The 15,249-nt window shown below is 39.7% G+C and overlaps 1 protein-coding gene and 1 non-coding gene across 5 annotated transcripts; both read left to right on the forward strand.

The window, feature by feature from the left end:
• The first annotated feature begins 737 nt into the window (after positions 1-737).
• Positions 738-825, forward strand: trnar-ucu (transfer RNA arginine (anticodon UCU)). Its single transcript is given in 2 exon segments — positions 738-774; positions 790-825. It is a non-coding gene; the product is annotated as a tRNA-Arg (tRNA).
• Positions 826-1,527: 702 nt separating this feature from the next.
• On the forward strand, positions 1,528-14,391 carry LOC147223601 (oxysterol-binding protein 1-like). Of its 4 annotated transcripts, none has more exons than XM_086165246.1 (17): positions 1,528-1,857; positions 2,724-2,896; positions 3,388-3,596; positions 3,738-3,906; positions 4,338-4,449; positions 4,675-4,858; positions 6,093-6,210; positions 6,515-6,572; positions 6,781-6,945; positions 8,092-8,337; positions 10,035-10,155; positions 10,283-10,386; positions 10,491-10,586; positions 10,702-10,889; positions 11,748-11,983; positions 12,110-12,148; positions 12,493-14,391. In XM_086165246.1, the coding sequence occupies exons 2-17, from the start codon at positions 2,760-2,762 to the stop codon at positions 12,633-12,635; spliced, it is 2,325 nt and encodes a 774-aa protein (XP_086021372.1). In that variant the 5' UTR covers positions 1,528-1,857; positions 2,724-2,759; the 3' UTR covers positions 12,636-14,391. The 4 variants fall into 4 exon arrangements, with proteins under 4 accessions (XP_086021372.1, XP_086021376.1, XP_086021374.1 ...); XM_086165250.1 differs by having other exon boundaries at positions 11,748-11,996; positions 12,493-12,602; XM_086165247.1 differs by lacking the exon at positions 1,528-1,857 and adding an exon at positions 2,386-2,444.
• Positions 14,392-15,249: the final 858 nt, after the last annotated feature.

Here is a 15,249-nt window from a genome sequence, read left to right on the forward strand (position 1 = left end):
ATTGGAGGCGTTCCATGTACATAAAGCATTATTTTGCTGTGACAAAAATAAAAGCTTCTACAGAATAAACACCCCCCGGTTGATTTATAGACTTTACTTTGTGTGTATGTTTTATTTATGTTTGCATCTTCTCACACTATTTTGTCAATAACATGTTCTGATCCCCATGATAAGCTTTGCTAAAGCTATGGGTAAAACTTATCTGGGGAAAAAAAGAAAATATCTGCTATTGCAAGTCATCGGATAAAAAGCAGAGAGTTGGTTACAAGTTTTGCGCCTGAAGACTCCAATCTTCTATATCAAGAGTATCTTCGGTAGAATCCCAAACACTTCCGCTTCTGACGGGATGTATCCTAGACACTCAGCGGGAGCCAGTTTGACATCCAACGGGATGCGAATCCGCTGAGCCGCCGCCCGGGGGACACGGGATATGTGATCGATATATCTCGAGTTAGCGTTTACGACTCAAATAAAGATACTATTGCGAAAAAGGCATTTTACGCATTCCCCTCGCTCTGGATATATATCAATGAAATTTAAATTGCGTCTTGACATGTTCATACATATTTACCAAAAATGTAGTTATCACGCATTTGGATGTATTTCTCCACGGACAACAGACGAGAACTCCATTTGCATATTTTGGTGGCCAATTCCGGTCTTCCAGCCATACCGGGGAACCGTCTCGGGTGACGTAAACAGAACAAATACAACATTGACGGCTTCATGCAACAGGTGGCTCCGTGGCGCAATGGATAGCGCATTGGACTTCTAGGCACTGAAGAAGTGATTCAAAGGTTGTGGGTTCGAGTCCCACCGGAGTCGCATTTTTTGACCGGTCAATTTTTTGACCAGTCAATTGTTGCCTGACTTTTATGTATTTAGAACATTGTCTAAACATTATATCCATCGTACCTAAACTTTTTAAAAATATGTTACTGTATGTTAGTTCAACATTTGTAAAATAAACGTTTGCGGTGATTCACCTTAAGTCGAATATATTAAAATAATGGAAATAGAATAGACAAGTAATATTAGTGTACTCCTTCGAATAGCTGTATTATAGCAGTACGAATTAATCTGACCCCCGAGGCAATTAGCCTGAATAAACTTTGATTCGAAAAACGTGCAAAGAAGGTCAACAATTTTAACTTACTGTGGTCGAATTAAATGAGAAGTAGTTAAAAAGAAATCATTACCGTTCACAAAAGAGGAAATTATTTAGTACGAACAATAAGGGTATGTTCTTGACACCCACCGCAACGGATTGAACTAGTTTCGAAACGTGAATACGAACGTTTCTTTCTGCAAAGTGTCCTACTTGGTGTGAACGTTTTAAAATTCTCGAATTTTTTCTGTTAAAATGTTTGCCAGAACGTAGAGACATCCCACCGCATCGCCTAATATTTTTCCGTTAATTGTTAATTTAATCTTACTTTTAATTGGGCTGGGACGGCACCCTTCGTTCAGCAAGCGTATATGGCCGACACGAAGCCTACTACGTTTCTGGACGAGACGAAATAAGCGTTACACCGGGTGTAACCATCGAACTAACGTTAGGCTAGTTAGACATAGCTAGCTAGCTCTTGATTCTTGTCGATGTACGCAGCTTTAGAATGGACATTGAAGACACGATCACTGGGAAAGTTTAATGAATCTTGTTGTCTGGGCTAAGATCTGCTGTCACATTACTATTGTTGTCGACGTCTGTTGGGAAAGCGGTTTCATCATTAGCCGTCCCGTGTCGCCCAGTTAGCCCTTTCCAGCTAGGTAGCCACGATAGCGTATGGGTGTCAAAGTTAGCAGTGACTTCACCGGGTGTTTGGTTGCCTGATCTCACATTTCGGACACGTCAAGGTAAACATTTAGCCGTCAGCGAGTTTGAAGGCTAGCTTGTTAGCCAACATGTTTGTTGTCATGTTTGTTTTGTTAACATTGCATTGGATTTACTGATGTCAGCTTCAAAATTGGTCCACTGGTTCCTCTATGTCTTTACGTTTCTTCGTTCTTTGAGCTGTAACATCGCTTTAATGGAACTGGCGCTGGCTAATTGCTAGTATGAAACACTTCTTTCTTCGGTCGTGTTCCTACATAGACTTAATATTTGAGCTCAAATGCGTTTGTTTTAAACATATAATTACAGTTAACACATTGGATAAGATCAGATTCAACCAATGATTCGATTCGTTCCAATGTGTGTTTTTGACGATGTTGTTTGTTAAACCTAGATGTTTTAACCCCATGTATGTCCTGATTTGAAGTCAGTCTGAACGATTTGAATTTTTTGCCAGTAGGGAGTGTACTGATTGATTTGATTACTAGTTAACCTTTGACCTGTTACACCACAATGAAAGATCAACATTTGCCACCCATAATCAATCGTGCAAATACCTCAAACATGTTGACATATTGCATGGAAGTGATTTTTAAAATAAATTATCGATGTGAGTATTTAAGTAGACTTAATATGTAAGATTTCCTTGCCATTGGAGCATTTGAAATATATTTTCAGTGAAATATTAATACATTTCTCAAATGCATTTGAAATGTTATTTTAGAGTTGGAACTTATTTTGTTGTCATATTTAGAAAAAATATCTAACTATAACTACATGTATTTTCAAAAGAGTTTAGCCTAATTTCTGTCCATCTGCAAAACCCTAGAAAAACCAGCTCAGAGTATAAGCATAAAAAACAAAATGTCCTTTTCTTTTTTCCCTTCAGGTTCCTCAAACCTGTCTCTTGATTTTGGGAACCGTGATGTCAGAGCCTAAGACACCCACTCCAACCCCTGCTGGTGACACATACAAAGGATGGGTGTTCAAATGGACAAATTATATCAAAGGATATCAGCGGAGGTGGTTTGTCCTCAGCAATGGCTTGTTGTCATACTATAGGTATGCTTTGCTGCAAGTTAATGATAACTTAAATTTCCAGTGAGGCCTGGCCACACTGATAAATCTGTAAAATGAAGACCAAAATAATCCCAAGACAGTGTTGTATTTAAATGTTGTGTAGGCAAGATGCAAGATGATTAGAAAATTAACATTAAAGTGGGAAAAAAACTTTTTGCTAATTGTTGAAATATGAAAAGTTTCTAAAGCCTTAAAGCCCGACATGTCTTTCTGTGAAATTATATCAAGATATATAAATGAAATAGCTTAATGAATATGTATAAATCTATAAATTACATTTGTCCTCTTCATTTTGTGGTATTAAGTCCTTTCCTTGTCTCCCATGTCACAAATGTATTTATTTTTCTACAATTACATTGTTCTGTACCTGATTTGATAGCATCTTAGATTTAGAAGAAAAATGTAGAGATTGTTTCATGCTTTCACTGTTTAGTGCACTTTCCTCTAATAAATAAACTGCTTCGGATTGTTAGGACACAGGCAGAAATGGGCCACACATGTCGGGGAACAATCAACTTGGCCACAGCAACGATCACTGTTGACGATGCCTGCAACTTTGTCATTTCCAATGGCGGGGCACAGACATATCACCTGAAAGCCAGCTGTGAGGTGGAACGTCAGCGCTGGATCACCGCCCTGGAGCTGGCCAAAGCCAAAGCAGCCCGCATGCAGGCTGAGTCAGGTTAAACCCACTAGTTGAAAGGGGGGGGGGGGCGTTGTTTTTGCTGCATTATTTTTTTATGCTTCAGAGCTATCTTAGTGTTGGATCTTTAGGTTAGCACACTGGAGCTGACGCTTTTGCCGTTGTTTTCATTCCCAATAGATGACTCTGGGGATGACTTCTCCTCGTCATCTCCCCCGGCAGCACCTGGACAAGGGGGTGGGTCTCAGAATTCCGAAGTACAGTCGGCCCTCAGAACCTTGGGCAGTAAGGTGGAGGATCTCAGCACATGCAACGACCTCATTTCGAAGCACGGCTCTGCCCTTCAGAGGTCAAACCTTTTACCCTGCTATCGCTCTCTCAACAATCAGTCAAATATAAGATTCGTCACATGAATATTTTGTTTGTGTAGTTGCTAGAGCACTTCTGTTCAATTCTAATTTCAGTACACGCAGCCTTAACTTCACTGCTGTACCTGAATCTGCCAAAGTAAAATATACCCATTAAATCTAAAGCTCCTTTTTTTTGCCTCCTGATCCCATGGTCCATCAGGTCATCACAACTAGTAGAATTTTACTGACACTGATGTTTTTGTTTGAGTAGAATTTCTGGACGAGCTAATTCCTAGCTTGAAGTGACATAAAATGATGTCTCTCTTTGATTATATAAAGATGTTCTATAAATATTCCATCTCAGAGCTGGCCCCTTCCTTTGGATGTAGTTATTGAAGTAAGATCTTCTGCTTTTTAATGTTTTTTTCAGATCTCTGTCAGAATTGGACAGTTTGCGTCTGTCTGGAGAGGCTGGAGATAAGATTCGCCAAGTGACTGAAAGGGCCACACTCTTTCGTATTACCTCCAATGCCATGATCAATGTGAGTGTCCCATTTTATGTCAGGGTGTAAATCACAAGGCTAAATTCATATTTTTTTTCCTGAACAGATCTAGTCTGTCAGTGTTCTACTGTGTCTACTCATTGTTTTTTGTTTTTCCTCAATTGAAGGGCCTTTTCTAGAGGGGCTCTTTTTTTTTATTTTTTTATTTATTTTTTTTATAGAGTACAATTATGTTATTTTAATTGATTTGTTTGTTACTGCCAGGCGTGCAGAGACTTCCTGGCACTGGCTCAGGCTCACAGCAAGCGGTGGCAGAAAGCCCTGCAGGCTGAACGGGACCAGCGCGTGAGGCTGGAGGAGACTCTAGAGCAACTGGCCAAGCAGCACAATCACCTAGAGCGAGCTTTCAGAGGAGCAGCGCAAGCTAATGCTGCCACAGACAATAAAAGTAAGCCAGTGTCCCCGGACCTTGTCTTTTTACCTCCTCTGCCTCCATACCTGACTTCTGGGGTAATCCTTCCTTCTATAGTTTGTCATTTGCTGTATTTTCTTCACACTATAAGGTGTACTTAAAATCCTTAACTCGTCAAAAAAATCAGTCGTGCACCATATATATGAGTTCTTGTTCCGCTTACTGACATCAAACCAATTTTATGTGGTACATTGCGCTCACAAATCTTGTCAGATCATTCCCATCTGACACAAGGACGTTGTATTACTGTCGGTCCTTGGTTGAATATGGGTTACAATGTCAGATAACTAATTATGTAATGATGGAATGGAACATTGTTCCAACCTCACAATGACTTCAGGTGTCCGCTATCGCTGGCAAAGATAAACCAATCAGATAGTAGATAGATGTAGTATGCCTCCCTCTGCCACTTTTTGTAATACCGCTTCAACATGATATTACTGTACATTTGTGTATATGAGGACCCCCAAAAAAGGCCCCCGTTAAGAGACATGCTTACGAAGCAGAATTCAAACTCAAGGCTATCAGTCATGAAGTAGATCATGGGAATAGAACAGCTGCGAAAGAATTCAACATTAATGAATCAATGGTACAGAAGTGCAGGAAGAAAGGAGATGAACTGTGCCAAATAAAGAAGACCAAACAGAGTTTCTGAGGGAACAAAGTGAGATGGCCACGGTTAGAGGACAAAATTGAGCAGTGGGTTATTAAACGCGTGAATGAGTTGAATAAAGTTCGACTAAGCTGATTATATACTGTTTTATCATACGCCTTATAACGCGGTGCACCTGATGTATGTAAATAGACCCGTTCATTGATATTGCGCATTATAATGCGGTGTCCCTTGTGGTCCGCAAAATACGATATATTATTGATTTATATTCCTGCCCCATCTTTCAAGATGTACCTTTTGTTTCTAAAAATGCTGATGAAAAGAAACTACCAAATGTACTGTATATTACCTGATGAAATATTGGTGCAAAACAGCGCACAGTAAAGAAGAATAATCACATTTCACAATTAGAATTCAAAAGTTTTTAAGAACTCAGCCAATTGATAATATTGTGTAACCAATGCACCTACTGGGCTGCCTGATGTCAGCTTTCATAGTGATGAATGCAAAAATTAAAACCCCCGAATTACTGTTATGTCTTATTGTTCATCTTTAGTTCACAGTTGCATAATTTCATCTGAACTGATTTTTTTGAAGATGCTGCTGGACCCGGAAAAGGCGAGGCCAGTGACGAGGATGATGACAATGAGTTTTTTGATGCCATGGAAGAGGCTCCCGAGTTTATCACTGTCCCCGCCGACCCCCAGTTCCACAAGTCGGTATACTTACGTCCTCCACTCAGCTGGCCTCTGTCTATGATCGCTGTAGTTTTCCATTTAGTTTTCACTGTCGATAGTTTATTAAGTCTGTCTACTATCGTGGTCATTTTTCTAAATGTGAACTCCCCACTGTGTCCCGTTCTGCATATTAGTCAAGGTCCTTCTAGGCCTGCATGCATTTACACTCTTAGTTAGAGACTGATTTGTTCATAGCAGCAGTTTTTGTATTTTTGACATTGTGTTCATTTCTTCAACTGCAAACTTTTCATAAAACGTTCCTCCTTTTCCAATCTTTAACAGGAGGTCAAGCAGTAACATCAGTGGTTTCAATAGTGAGATGTGTCCTGATGATCAGTCGGTAGGTCACTTCTCGGTCTCTTAGATTTTTTTTTTTCTTTGTTTTTAACTCTACTGAAACATTATTTTACCACCATTGCGGTTATGAACGAAACAAATGCAACACCTAAACTTACGAATAATCTCAGTTGCAATAAATCTGTGTATTTAGTGTTTTTGAATCCGGCCAGCTTCCCCTGCAGTTATTGACTGAATTTTCCACCTTTTAGCTCAATGAGGAGCCTTTAGCCATGAACCAGGAGTCCCCTTCACAGGAGCTGCTGCCGTTGAAGAAGAGGCGGACACGTATCCCGGACAAACCCAACTACTCCCTCAACCTGTGGAGCATTATGAAGAACTGCATCGGCAAAGAGCTGTCCAAGATCCCCATGCCTGTGAGTTTGTCTTCAGTCTCAGTAATAAATACTGGAAGTTTGTTTATTAGCCCCACCTCTAAAATATTTCCGTTACATTTCCACTTCTAATCAGATTAGAAACCCTGATACCAAATATTTTGGGCAATTTTCCTTCCTGTGTTGGAACATTCTGTGAGTGCCAGCTGCACCATGGCAATGTTAAGGTGATTTACAGCTTCTAAAAATTTGTATTCATTTGTCATGACGTTTCCTCTCAATTACTTGTACATTCTGTTAGAATCTTTTCATGAATAACTGAAGTTACTTGTTTTATTTTTAGAAGAGCACAGTAAGGCTTTCTTCAAAGTGCTAGTAATGTTTTTTAAATATTTATTTACATTTTTTTCAATTTCTTTAACAAAATTTCATCATCAACCCCCATCATTATTACTGTATTTTACATAGAGGAAATAGCACTTCAATATAATACAATTCAGTACTTTTTTAGAAGCAGATCCCAATGTCACAATGTGCAGTGTTTGTTTACAATTTGTCCACAGGGGTAAAAACTGTATTGGATTGTAGATCTAAAGTTTCAACACAGTTTCAGACACAGACACAGATTCTTTTGCACATTCACATATGTGTCTGTACTCACACAAATTGAGATTTATCCTCTTCACTCACAGTTGTAGTTATTTTTGCCACAATAGTGGCTCCATAGTGTCTGAAAGTGTTCAAGAAATTGGTATTGATTTTTGTTTTCACGCAAAGGTCTTGTAAAGTATTGTAAGCTTCGACATTTTATATAGAAATCATATTAAAATACTAATTTGATCGAGTGTTTGATTTTCTGAATCTCATCATAGCCATTATTATAAAATGCATGTTGTATTTCCCGCAGTGGGTAATATCAAGACAACAGCTCATGTTTTAAAGCTTCACAATGGTATATGTGCAATTGTACTTTACAGCTATGCTCTTAAATAATTTTTTATCTGTGTATCTGTTGCCAGAGATAAATGTTGTCTCTTAAAAATTCCACACTGCATAACTGGTGTTTTGAAAATATTGCAGATAATAAGACTTGCCTTAACTCTTTGTTGCAATACCTAACGTTACAGATCTCATTGTTACTGCATAATTATTTGGTCATTCCTTTTTTTTTTCTCCTCCTATCTCCAGGTGAATTTCAACGAGCCCATTTCCATGCTCCAGCGTTTGTCCGAGGACCTCGAGTATCACGAGCTCCTGGATAAGGCTTCCAAGTGCCAGAGCTCCCTAGAGCAGATGTGCTACGTCGCTGCCTTCTCTGTGTCTTCCTACTCCACCACTGTCCACCGCACCGGCAAGCCCTTCAACCCCCTGTTGGGGGAGACGTACGAGTTGGACCGCAGGAGAGAGAGTGGTTACCGCTCCCTGTGTGAGCAGGTGAGACAGCAGAGATGGGGCAGCAACTTTTCGAAGCGAAACAGAGCTCAGTGGACCCACTGTAATTGTTTCCTCCCGTTGGACGTGTACAGGTTGAAACATTGAACCAAAACCCATTGTATCCTATTTAAGAAAAAGTTATTAGCCTCCCCCTCTGACTTCAGAGTGTGAATGTACATTTTTGCAGGTTTGAAATTGCAGGTTGGCATCAACCATAGTTGGAATTTTTAGGGATGAGCCAATTAACACAGTGGTATGACATTAAGGAAAAATTGCAAAACCTTTAAGACATAAAGCACCCGTCAAGATTAAGGCTCATTTCTCTCTCAGGGCTCAAGACAGTGAAACAGAACAATCGTTGGCAGGACTGAGAATTCGTTTTTAGTTAATGACCATCTTATGATGCCACAGTGGTTAACTGCATTTAGATTTGCTGAAATATCATACTAGGGTGCATAATAGAATTTAAGAATTGGGAAACGTACTAGAGGCGCACGCAGTCAATTTAGTCAGTCACTACAGTACTTTACTTCTGCCACTAGATGTGCTCAGTAGAGTGCCAATACCATGGATTTATTTTCCTGTCAAACACTATTCAATTAAGAAGCATCTGGAGGATTCTTCTGTCCGTGTTCGTTTCAAATCATTCCAAATTGGCAAAACCGAGTTTGGCAAATGGTGATTTAACAGGGGGACTGGTGTTGTCGCAGATGAAGCAAAGCATTGTGATGCATTTCAGGATTGAGCTCTGGTGTTAGTAAACTGTATTGTGAAAGGGGGAGCAGTGACATCATTAGGGGGGACTATGATGCCAGCTAGAGGTGTTTTTGGCAAACCACAAGGAACGGGGAAGCTGTGATGTGGCGGAGGTTCAGTGGTTGTCGCTCCTGACCACATCCAAAACAAGAGGAGTTTCTTTTATTTAAATTAATTGAAGCAACAGCTATTTAACGTACTTTAAATTATGCTGTGAGCTGACTAATTTTTAATAATGTCCTCTTTCAGACACAAGTTTATATTTCAATTTCCAAAATTAGCTTCTAATTAGTGTGGTTTTTATCCCCCCCCCACACATTCTCCACATTTTTACCCCATTCCGTCCTACAAATAAACAATTAGTTTCTGAATAAGTGATCTATTTTGTAATGATTTAATTGAGAATGGTGATATACCTGCTAGTTTTGCTTGCCCTTATGTCTACAAGTAAAGCATGATTGTGACTGTCCCAACACTCATAATAATTAGCAATGCTACCAAGTAACTCACACATTTTGGCAATTTCATGTAAAACCATACTTTGCCTTTTATTCCTTATGAAATTTTGTTTGCAGATGACTTAAATAAATGTACATGCAGAGGTTATGAAAAACCTATCTAGTCCGATAAATAATCCCATAAAACGTGCGGCAAATCCTGTAATCAGGTAGTTGTCGGAAAAGCTGTATTTAGAGCATCAGCTTTTATTCATAGAAAGCGATTCACAAAGGATTTAAACGGGATGAGGCAAACTGGTAAATCCTACTCTAGATGGGTCATTAGATGGAGTTTGGATTTTCAAGCACTGTTTAACTCTAAAAACAAAAGGTTTGTCAGATATACAATTTCAGCATATAAAATTGTATATATAAGGGAAAACCATTTGGTGAGGTGACCATCTGCGCACACCGTACCATTAAATCAGTCGTCATCTTTGTCAGGTGAGCCATCACCCCCCAGCAGCAGCACATCATGTTATCTCGGATCGTGGCTGGACTCTGAGGCAGGAAATCACTGTTGCAAGCAAGTTCAGGGGAAAGTATCTGTCCATCATGCCCTTGGGTAAGAGCTTGTGGAATCCAAGTCATGTCTTAAAACTCAAAACACTAATTTTGTACCTTCTTCTAATCAGCAAAAAATAGATCTACCTTTTTTGAGTTGTCTGCTGTTTGACCTCTCTCCTTGGCAGGCACGATTCATGCAATATTTGAAAAAGGAAACAATCACTACACATGGAAGAAAGTTACTACCACTGTGCACAACATAATTGTAGGAAAACTATGGATCGACCAGGTGGGAACTAACAAGTGTATTTAGAATTAACCCATCCTATTTCAGTCCAAATCACATGCCTCCAAAGAGTACATTAATTAATCCTTTTGTCTGGCCCCTTACAGTCAGGCGAGATCGATGTAGTGAACCACACCACTGGAGACCGCTGCCATTTAAAGTTTGCACCTTACAGTTATTTCTCAAGAGATGTTGCCAGGAAGGTGAGGAGTACGAGAATTCCTGAGACTGTCCGCAAAAAAAACAAAACACATATATGTATATGTTTTGTTTTTTTTACATGACATGTCAAACACCTTTTGTACTTCCTCTACCCAGGTGACCGGCGTTGTGATGGACAAGAACGGCAAGGCCCACTACGTGCTGTCGGGCACGTGGGACGAAAAAATGGAATTCTCTAGAGTAATGCAGAGCAGCCGAGGGGGAGAGAACGGTTCTGAGGGTAAACAGAAGACTGTCTACCAAACCCTTAAAGCCAGAGAGGTTTGGAGGAGGAACCCATTACCGTGAGTATGGTTAGCCAACCTGAGCACAGTCAAAAAAAATCTTTAAAATAACAAATGGACTATGACTCTTTTTGACATTTAAACAGTCTATCAATCAAACTGAGGGTACAGGCATTTAATATGTTCTTGGGTAATACATTAACCGTAATAACCTTTTGTGTATTCTGTGAGAAAATCCCACCATTGATTCTCATTCATCTTTTCACATCAGTTTTTTTTCTCTCCTCCATTCAGTCAGTAAACATTCTTGCTCAAGTCCATTTGTACTTCCTGCTACATAACATTTTTGTTTTGATCATCAGAGAAGAGTTGTCACAGACAAGTTGTTCCCCGATGCCAAAGTAAAAAAGAGCTGACTAACTTTTTGACTATTTTCTTTATCAGCAGCAGAAAAACCTTTTCAAAGAAGGAACAGCCAATCAACTCTTTATTCCAAACACAAACCTGGCTCTACCTCTCAGCTGACAGCGGGCCTTGGGCCTTGCATATGTACTGTTCTTTAAAAGCTGAGTGCCATAACCTGTTTTTGACAAGCTGGAACAGCAAATAGTCAGATTTGTCACATAACGATATCTGAACTTCGTCAAATGTCAGGCAAAACTGACAGTGACAGTTTTTTGCATGAAATATCCCCTTCTCTTTACCACGCAGGACCAATGTGGTGAGCGCTCAGGTCCACCCCCCCCCCAACTATTGTCAGTATCAAACCCCAAAACGTGACTTAAAACATGTTGCTATTACATGAGCATCAACAAGATCAAGTGTGTTACATCTATCCGTTTAGCTAAATATGAAGGGTTTTTTTTTTTGTGTAGATGGTGTCTTGTACACGTTTTAGTTTTGTTTTCCTCCTTCCAGTGAGTGTGCAGAGACCATGTACTACTTCACTGCCTTGGCTCTGACATTAAATGAGCTGGAGGATGCTGTGGCACCCACAGACAGCCGGCGCCGGCCTGACCAGCGGCTGATGGAGGACGGCCGCTGGGACGAGGCCAACGCTGAGAAGCAGCGTCTGGAGGAGAAGCAACGCATTGCACGGCGAGAGAGAGAGAGGGAGGCTGCCAGCCAACGTACATCCAGCCAGTCAGAGGAAGGTGAGGATAAGCGGTTTGTCTTCAATCTAATACTCTCCCCCCTCTGTTTCCTCTCTGTGTTACAAGTTCTTTGAAAATCAGGGGAATGAAAAACCTCTTCTATGATCCCCTTTTCTCTTTCAAAAGCGGTCGATGAGGATGCTCTTACTGATTCATCCCTGAAAAGCAAGTATTTCCCTTTTTGACTTTCCGTCTGTCAACTAGGGCTGGGTGATATTGGTAGAAACGAATCGACATATATGCGCATCTATCATGTGATGGACACACTAATATATTAGCAATGTTTATCCCAAGCATAACACAGGGGAAGCCAAATTCTTTCAGCAATTTCTTGCTTGTTTTTTTGGACTTTTTTGTGTCTACCGGATGCACGATTTTCTATGTAGAGATCTGAGTGATCCAAAATATTTAATATTGCCCAGGCCTCCTTTCACGTCCCTGTGCTTTAACGTCTAATATGTGCTCAAGTGTCGTTCAGCTTCTTGTAACATTTATACTATCTCGCCCAGGTGCAACCCATGACAACTACAAGGCACTTTGGTTCGAGCGCTGCGAGGACCGAATCACAGGGGAGCAAGTCCATATCTACAGAGGAGGCTACTGGGAAGCAAAGGAGCGCGGCAGCTGGGACGGCTGCCCAGACATATTCTGACCTCTGCCTTGACTGCAAAGTGCCCTGAAGAGACTGATCCATTCAAAGCCTACCACGAAGGTCTGCTTGCCTCCCCACCCAATTTTGACGGCTACCTCCTTCCGCCGGCTCTCTGTTCTAAGAGATCTCCAGGATGGTCACTGCCGTCTGAACCAGAGGGAGACAGTTGGACTTTCGTCTGGCCTCCTCCGTCCCTTTTTTTGGTTTCCGTCTCCTTTGCCAGAGCCTCAGCTTCGACCCCGCTGTTGCCGTCACACATCTGGAGGACTGGATTGAAAGGGTTTTGTGCGTTGACTCGGGTCAGACTGAGCATATGGCAGGAGAAAAGCAATGGGAAGTGCTTCCAAATATTGTTAATCATGCTAATTAGTCTCTCTGCTTACATCTCTGACCAAGAGCAGAAGAGGATTTGTTCTGATAATACTCTGTGAGATAATGTAGTGTTCCTATTGTCATCCACAGCATTGTGCGCTTTGATAACTCTTAAAAAAAAAAAAAGAGGTGAGATGTGGTTAATATAAAAATTGTCAACTGGTGGCCTTCAAGATGTTAGCAAGAATATCTTCTTTATCTCTGATTTAGTGTCTTAATGTAATGAAGGTTCTTGTGTGTTTGTGTGTCTGATTGTATGTATATCTGCTCTTCCATCACTTTACAACTTGACACAGTGCAGTATGGTGTGAATTTATTTTTTTTACTTTTCCGTTAAGAGAGATTGGTTGACCTTCCACTTCAACTTGGTCAGTTTGAATAGACTCCTACTTCAGAAATGGTTATAGAAATTATGGCGGTGAAATGTAACTTTGATTTTGCTCTCTTCATTGCCTAAACACCATCTTTGCTCGCCTTAGACACAAATAACTCTCCCATCTGTGTTTGCGTTGTATCTGAATGGATATAAGGTTAGAGTTTAGAGATTTTCTAAAACAGAAAAAAAGTCTTGAAGGATCAGGTTAGAAAGGCATTTGCGAATGACAAAGCCTTGTTCTAGTGCGAAGTGGCGTGGATATTATGCCACTTTGCAAACGGAGAGAATGCCAAGTAAGTTGCATGGCATTAAAAATGGTATTCCTGAAAAGTTTGGGGATACCTGTTTGGATCTTTGTGTTCGAAATACAAATTAGAAAAGAAAATGAGTGAAAAGTAAATGAAGTGGTTGAAAATGTCAGTCCAACAAAAGAGTTCATACATATGCAAGTACATTGACACCAAAAATATGAGATCTGATATATGTGTTTATATATATATATATATATATATATATACATATATGTGTGTGTGTGTATGTATATATATACATACACACATGTATATATACATACATGTTTGTGTATATATACACACATATATACATGTATGTATATATATATGTACGTATACATATATGTATGTATACATATGTATATATACATATACATACATATGTTTATATATGTATGTACATATATGTGTGTCAGGTGTGTGAGAGTTTCATAATTTTGTTTAAGTGTACTTAATGAAGAATAAAGAAACAAAGAACTTAAAAGTATTGCAAATAACTATGATTTTATAAATGCATAAATCATATCATAGTATTGATAATTGTAAGGTCGCTTTTTTCATGTATTTTTGTTTCCTCATATTAATGGAAGAGGATTGTCTTTAGGAAAAAAAAAGGGAGTTTCAATACTTGACTAAGAGGGGAGGCGTGACATTGTTGGGTATTTTGTATTAAAAGAAAAACCTGTAATAAAACAAATGCTGTCATGTCAGAGAAGTAGCTTTCTCGCTGTTATTGTATCTGTTCTGACTTTTCACAAATTATTCAAAAATGGGGTGTTTGTAACCTTGACTCTAGAATTTATGTCCCTGTTTTCAAGTCAAAATTACTTTTGTCAGCAAAGTAATAAAAACTGTGACACTATTCTCCTGTAAATTGTATTTTTGTGTTTTTTTTTCCCCCTTTGTGCATTCATTTCAGCTGTTAATGGCTCATTTTAGCAACTTGCAAACTAAATTCGAAAACAAAAGTTGTTCTCTTAATGTTTTAAATTATCTCCTATGATCTTTCTGTATTGTTATTGAGGTAAAAAAAAAAAGTAATTCTCTTAAGTGATTCCAGTTCGGTGACTATCGGAACCAAGTTTTCACATCCCCGCGGCCGTACCACAGGAAATTATAAGTGAAAACAGATTAAAACCAACTTTGGCTGCAGTTCACTCATCTGTTGTGAAGAAGGGAAATGTGTGTAACATGATAGGTGAGGTCAAGATGTACCAGATTAGTCCATTTGGCTTCCAAATAACAAAACAATCGTGTAAATGCAAAAGACATTAACGCAGCATGTGGATTTTAGTGCGAGTTGCCATCGTTGTTGTGAACGTGTCACTCGTTTCCTCGGCATTAATGGCCAAAACTCGGAATAATAGGTTCATGGAAAGCTACATTTCAGTGATCAAAACAGCAGCTGACTGGGTTGTTGTTCTCCCAGGGAGGAGAGCTGTTCCTTCCACCGTTCATTTCAATGGCGCCTCTCCTGCTGTGTCATGCCAGCAGATTTATTTTTAGCCAATTTTCTGAAAGGCAGCCTGGAACCTACTATCCTATACATGGGGCAGAGAGACACAGGGAGTTA

This window comes from Fistularia commersonii, chromosome 19 (assembly GCF_037954325.1).
Source record: "Fistularia commersonii isolate RoL2024-O1a breed Wild chromosome 19, RoL_Fcom_v1.0, whole genome shotgun sequence".
Taxonomy (NCBI): Eukaryota; Metazoa; Chordata; class Actinopteri; order Syngnathiformes; family Fistulariidae; genus Fistularia; species Fistularia commersonii.

Bases quoted from the DNA above. Each gene is read 5' to 3' on its own strand.
- LOC147223601 (XM_086165246.1), top strand. From the start codon at position 2,760: ATGTCAGAGCCTAAGACACCCACTCCAACCCCTGCTGGTGACACATAC. The intron at 3,907-4,337 runs GTCAAACCTTTT...TGTTTTTTTCAG, and splicing joins CACGGCTCTGCCCTTCAGAG to ATCTCTGTCAGAATTGGACA. The intron at 10,387-10,490 runs GTGGGAACTAAC...GGCCCCTTACAG, and splicing joins GAAAACTATGGATCGACCAG to TCAGGCGAGATCGATGTAGT.